At 26.6% G+C, this 6,870-nt stretch overlaps 1 protein-coding gene across 1 annotated transcript in view; it reads right to left on the reverse strand.

The window, feature by feature from the left end:
• The window catches only part of LOC117175641 (translocation protein SEC62), a 33,764-nt gene that overhangs the window by 16,029 nt on the left and 10,865 nt on the right, over positions 1-6,870 (reverse strand). The window contains exons 2-3 of the mRNA XM_033365383.1: positions 5,016-5,477; positions 1,041-1,388 (exon numbers count right to left, since the gene is read on the reverse strand). Of these exons, the coding sequence (XP_033221274.1) occupies positions 1,041-1,388; positions 5,016-5,477 (810 nt within the window). The remainder of the gene's footprint in view (positions 1-1,040; positions 1,389-5,015; positions 5,478-6,870) is intronic.

Consider the following 6,870-nt stretch of genomic DNA (forward strand, 5'->3'; position numbering starts at 1 on the left):
AATCGACTCGGGATACTTATAAGATACTACCATGATTTTTTCAGATTTTTTGGTCCAAAAATAAATAAGGCCAAAAACCGGCCTTACCGACCCTCCCCCTTTTCAAATAATATTCCCGAACATTAAATTATCCCCATAATAAAATAAATACATTTTTCGAATAATAAAATACATAAAATTCCCGAATTTATACATTTCCGCAAAATAAAATTCCGGAATTTAAAAATTTCCCAATAACAAACTTTCTATATTAAAACATTTTCAAATAATAAAATGTTCAATAATAATTTCTAAATGATAAAATTCCAGAAGTGAAAAATTGCCGAATAATAAGTTTTTCGAATTGAAAAATTTCCAAAATAAATTTCCCAAATACTAAATTATCCAAAAAATCAAATTTCCGAATAATAAAAAAAAATTCCCGAATTTCTAAATTTCCGATTCATAAAATTCCCGACAGAAATTGCCGATAATAAAATGTCAGCACGAGAGAACATTTCAAAATTATAGAATTTCCGAATAAGAAAATTAATTAAGTAATAAATAAAATAATAAAAAATTTCCCGAATTTATAAATTTCCTAATAAAATTCGGGAATTAAAATTTTTTTAAACAATAATATTTCCAATAATAATTTCATAATAGTATTCAGAAATTATTATTGGAAATTTTAATTTTTGAAAATTCTTCAATTTCGGCATTTGATAATTCGGAAATTTTTCAATTTGGAAATTTCATTATTCGGATAATTTATTAATCGCAAATTTATAAATTCGGGAATTTTATTTATTTTATTATTCGGAAATTTATAAATTCGGGAATTTTACAGAATATTAGAATAGTGTATTAAATCAGATTTCAAATGATTTTTAAAGTCATCACAAGAGATTGTAAAAGATTCCAATCCAATTTTCTAAAATTGACAAAAAAAAAAGAAAAAAAGAAAAAGAGTATATTTTCCAGGATGTCAAACTAAAAGAAGAAGCTTTTTCTGAAAATGTTTTCAAGTGAAGAAAAAAAAAGAAAAGAAGAAGAAAAACCTGGTAAAGCGGCCAGAAGGAGGCGAAGAAGCCGACATCCTCGACGAGATTGGGCAGCAGCCAGAGATGGTGCCTGCCCAGAGTGATCATCCAGAGGAGACAGAAAATGATCATCCGGAGGACAATGAGGGCGAGGATGAAGACGAGGAAGCCCGCGGCCGCAATGCTGAGGTACCAGACTCCGTGGCGAACTGTGAGTGGCCAGAGGGGGAAGAGACAGACTCCTATTGCGCCCAGAACCAACAGTGTCCCGAAAAACCAGTAATAAACGGGTATGGGCTCGTAAATCCACACGTAAGCGTCGCAGCAATCGGCGAAGAATTGATCCATGTGCATTTCTAAACGAACCTGCAATTCAACCCAATTATACATCATTTAAAATAATCATTCTTCATCTATTGTCCATTTTCAAACAACAAGATTAATTTTATAGCAAAAAGAAAGAAAAAGATTAATTTTTAACCAAATATTTGACCTTTAAAAGAATTTTTAAAGACTTTGGCTTTTTTAACAATTTTATTTACTTTATTATTCGGGAATTTTATTACTTCAAAATTTTTCAAATCAGGAATTTTATTGTGCGGAAACTGATGAATTCGGGAATTTTATTTATTTTATTATTCAGATAATTTTTTATTCGGCAATTTTATTATTTAGAAATTTTTCAAATCAGGAATTTTATTACTCGGAAATTTTATTATTCTGATAATTTATTGTTTGGCAATTTTGTTAATTGGAAAATTTTCAATTTCGAGAATTTTATTATTTGGAAATTTTTCAAATCAGGAATTTTATTATTGGGAAATTTTTCACTTCGGAAATTTGAAAATTCGCAAATTTTATTTATTTTATTATTCGGAAATTTGTAAATTCGGGAATTTTATTAATTTTATTATTCAGAAATTTTTCAAATCAGGAATTTTATTATCAGGGAATTTTTCAATTCGAGAATTTTATTTACTTTATTATTCGAATAATTTATTACTTTGGAATTTTATTATTCAGTAATTTTATTTATTTTATTATTAGGAAATTTCATCATTAGAATAATTTATTACTCGTATAATTTATTATTCAGGAATTTTATTATTAGAGAATTTTTCAATTCGGAAATTTTATTATTCGAAAATTTGTAAATCCGGGAATTTTATTCATTCTATCATGCAGAAATTTTATTATTTGAAAATGTTATTATTCGAATAATTCATTATTCAACCATTTTATTATTTGGAAATTTTTCAATTCGGAAATGCTATTGTTACGAAATTTGTAAATTCGGGAATTTTATTGATTTTATTATTCGGATAACTTATTATTTGGAAATTTTTCAGATCAGAAATTTTATTATTAGGGAATTTTTCAATTCGGAAATTCTATTGTTCGGAAATTTGTAAATTCGGGAATTTTATTTATTTTATTATTCGAATAATTTATTACATGGGAATTTTATTATTCGGTAATTTTAATTATTTTATTATTAGGAAATTTCATCATTAGAATAATTTATTATTCGGGAATTTTATTTATTTTATTATTCGAATAATTTATTACTTGGGAATTTTATTATTCGGTAATTTTAATTATTTTATTATTAGGAAATTTCATCATTAGAATAATTTATTATTCGGGAATTTTGTTATTTGGAAAATTTTCAATTTCAGGAATTTTATTTGGAAATTTTTCAATTCAGGAATATAATTATTCGAAAATTTGGGAGTTTTATTTATTTTATCATTCGGAAATTTTATTATTCGGATAATTTATTATTGGGGAATTTTATTATTTGAAAATTTTTCAAATCAGAAATTTTATTATTAGGGAATTTTTCAATTCGGAAATTTTGTTCTTCCAGAAGTTTGTAAATTCGGGAATTTTATTTACCTTATTATTCGAATAATTTATTACTTGGGAATTTTAACATTTGGAAGTTTTATTACTCGGATACGTTATTATTCCGGAGTCTTATTATTTGGAAATTTTTCAATTCAGGAATTTTATTATGCGGTAATTTTTCAATTCGGGAATTTTATTATTCGTAAGTTTGTAAATTCTGGAATTTCATTTATTCTATCATTCAGAAATTTTATTATTCGAAAATTTTATTATTTGGAAATTTTTTAATTCGAAAATTTTATTATTCGGAAATTTTTCGATTTGGCAATTTTATTATTCAGAAATTATTTTTGGAAATTTTTCAATTCAGGAATTTTATTATGCCCGAATTTTTCAATTCGGAAATATTATTTTTTGGAAATTTGTAAATTCGGGAATTTTATTTATTTTATTATTCCGATAATTTATTAGTCGGGAATTTTATTATTTGTAAATTTTTAAATTCGAGAATTACATTTATTTTATTATTCGGGAATTTCGTTATTAAGAAATTTTATTATTTGGAAATTTTTTAATTCAGGAATTTTATTTTTCGGAAAGTTGTAAATTTGGGAATTTTATTTATTTTATTATCCGCATAATTTATTATTCAATAATTTTATTATTTAGAAAATTTTCAATTCGGAAATGTTATTATTCAGCAATTTTACTATTCAGAAATTACTTTTCGAAATTTTATTATTTGTAAATTTTTCAATTCGGGAATTTTATTTATCGGAAATTTGAAAATTCGGGAATTTTATTTATTTTATAATTCGGATAATTTATTACTCGGGAATTTTATTATTTGGAAATTTTTCAATTCAGGAATATTTATTATGCGGGAATTTTTCAATTCGAAAATTTTATTTATCGGAAATTTAAAAATTCGGGAATTTTATTTATTTTATAATTCAGATAATTTATTATTCGGGAATTTTATTATTTGGAAATTTTTCGATTCAACAATTTTATTATCCAGAAATTACTATTGGAAATTTTATTATTCGAAAATTTGCATATTCAGGAATTTTATTTATTTTATCATTCGGAAGTTTTATTATTCGAATAATATATTATTCAATAATTTTATTATCTGGAAATTTCTCTATTCGGAAATTTTTTGATTTGGCAATTTTATTATTCAGAAATTATTTTTGGAAATTTTTCAATTCGGAATTTTTTTACTGAAATTTATAAATTCGGAAGTTTTATTTATTTTATTAATCGGAAATTTTATAATTCGGATAATTTACTATTCGGGAATTTTTATTATTTGGAAATTTTTCGATTCGAAAAACTTATTATTCGGAATTTTTTTTTGTTTTCTTATTCGGATAATTTATTGTTCGGGAATTTTATTATTTGGAAAGTTTTCAATTCAGGAACTTTATTATTCGGAAATTTGTAAATTCGGGAATTTTATTATTTTCAATTTTTTAAATTTAGGAATTTTATTATGCTGGAGTTTTTCAATTCGCAAATTTGTAAATGCGGGAATTTGATTTATTTTATTTGGAAATTTTATTATTCGGGTAATTCGGGAATTTTATCATTTGAAAATTTTTCAATTCAGGAATTTTATTATTATTTTCAATCGAAGAAACGATATTTCATCCGAAAATACTTAAAATTTTCGTTCAGTGAAATTAATTTTTAATTAAAATGAAGAATCTTCAAATCCAAAGATTAATTTTTTACAAAAAAAGAAAAAAATGTCAACTAAAAAAAATCAATCAAAAATAGAATAGTTAAATTTGCAATTAGATTTTATAAATTTTCCACCAAAGAAATAAATTTCCAACAAATAACAAAAAGACGAATTCTAAACAAAAAAATATTTCTTTTTTAAATAAACAGTTGTGATTTTTAATCAAGACTATCACTCCTCAAAAACAAATTATCTCCTAACTTTCAAACTTGTAGCATCCCTGAAAAACGGACAAAACTTCCAAATACACACATTAAATCCAAGTTTTAAAAGGAAAATGCTATAAAAAAAGGGGGCGAAAGGCAGGATAAAAAGCCTAAAAATAGGGTAAATAAAAATAAAGAAAAAAAAACCCTGAAAGAAAAATAATAAAAGAAACTTATCAGCAGTACCTTCGGCTTCTTCTTTTTCTCATCATGCTTCTCCTCTGCCTCCTTCTTCTCCTCCTTGCTCTCCTTCTCATCCTTATCCTTCTCCGTTTCCTTATTCTTCTCCTTGTCTTTTTCCTTCTCCTTCTTCTCCTCCTTCGGCTCCTTGACCCTCTTCTTAATGCCCCTGATTTTGCAGAGCTCGTCCTCCGTGATGACGACCTTTTTCGCCCGATGGAAAAACTTGTGCCGCAACATCAGGTCGAGAAAATCGACGACCTGCTGCCGAGTCTCGAAGAGAGTTTTGCTCCATGGCGAGTTTTCTAGCAAGGCGTCAACCGCCCTCGCCCCGGTAAAATATTCTACAATGTGATTCCGGTCGAATTTTGTCTTCTTCGAGGGGACATTGTTCCGGATCCACTTTGCCACCGAGTACTCTTCCTTCGATGGCTTTTCTGGCACCGTTGACTCCGAATTGCTTCCATCCTGCGGAAACTTTTCCCGTTAGAATGCTGCTCCTTCCTAGCAACCTAGCCTAGCGGCTGCCTCCAATTTCAACAATTATCTCTCCTTCAACTTTTACGGGAGAGAACAAAAAAGTTCCCTGACAATTCTCCATTATTTCCAGGCATCCAAGATTGATCCTGGCATATTTATATTTTTCACGGGAAGGACACTTGAGAATTTAAAGGGTGGCGATTCGCCGGATGATTTTAAATTTTCGGCCATTTCGAGATTTTTAAAAAAGGATTTTTTTTAACCTAATCGTTATTCATTTTCAAACGAAAATATAATAATTAAATAATAATATAGAAAATAGTTGAAAATTAATATTCTACAAAAAAAGAGATTAATTTTTTATTAAAGAGGGTGGCCGTTTTAATTGACGAAATAAATTTCCAGTCATTTCCCGGTTCGCAAACATTTTTCACGGTCAATGAAATTAAAAAATGGAACACTAAAGCTAAACAATTTTCCACTTCAGGTAATAAAAACTGAGCTGCAAATGAAAGCACTCAAAGTGGAACTGTTATATTTTGAACTTTAAAATTTGAAACTTAAAAGTTTTTAAAGGACGACTAAAAAAGCCCGAAAAATAAAATTCCCGAATAATCAAATTCGCGAATAATAAAATTTGCCGAAAAATAAAAACACCGATTAGGAAAATTCCCAAATAATAAAATATACGAATAATAAAATTTTAGAATTATAAAATTCCCGAATTGGAATATTCCCGAATAATAAAATTTACGACAGCTTATAATATTAACGAATTGGAAAATTCCCGAATTTTAACAATTAGAATTTTTTATAAATATATTTTATTAATTACAAATACAACAATAAAATATTTGTTTTAAAAATTATTTTTAGCATTTAAAATTTCGAAGCTTATTTTTTTTTAATTAAAAATAGCAATAATTTTAAATAAAATATTTCTAGGTAACACATGTTTTTTAACCCTTAAACGGCCAAAACGCCACTACCGGTACACTGCTTTTCAACGGCCAATAACTAAGACTATTCGACACTAGAAAAAATTGAGACACATATATTTTGATTGCTTAACATCTCCTATTTCCGACGGTGCCAATGAAATTCCTCAAAAAATTTTCTTATTATCCCAAAATGCAGTTTAAACAAAAAAAAACGTGATTTTTTCGTGCCTATTTTTTTTTTGTGAACCATTTTCCAAAGCTTTTCGAGTCTGTAATTAACCTGGAATCTCACTGACCGGTGGAATAAATGTCTAAACTTTGAGAATCCATGGTTTAAGGATCGATTTTTCGTTTTAGTATTTTCAAAATGGCGTCTTAATGGCAAAATTTTTGTGAAAACATTCATGAATTTTTTTACAATAAACGATTCGCTTTTCGGA

The sequence above is a fragment of the Belonocnema kinseyi genome, chromosome 1, assembly GCF_010883055.1.
Source record: "Belonocnema kinseyi isolate 2016_QV_RU_SX_M_011 chromosome 1, B_treatae_v1, whole genome shotgun sequence".
Lineage (NCBI taxonomy): Eukaryota > Metazoa > Arthropoda > Insecta > Hymenoptera > Cynipidae > Belonocnema > Belonocnema kinseyi.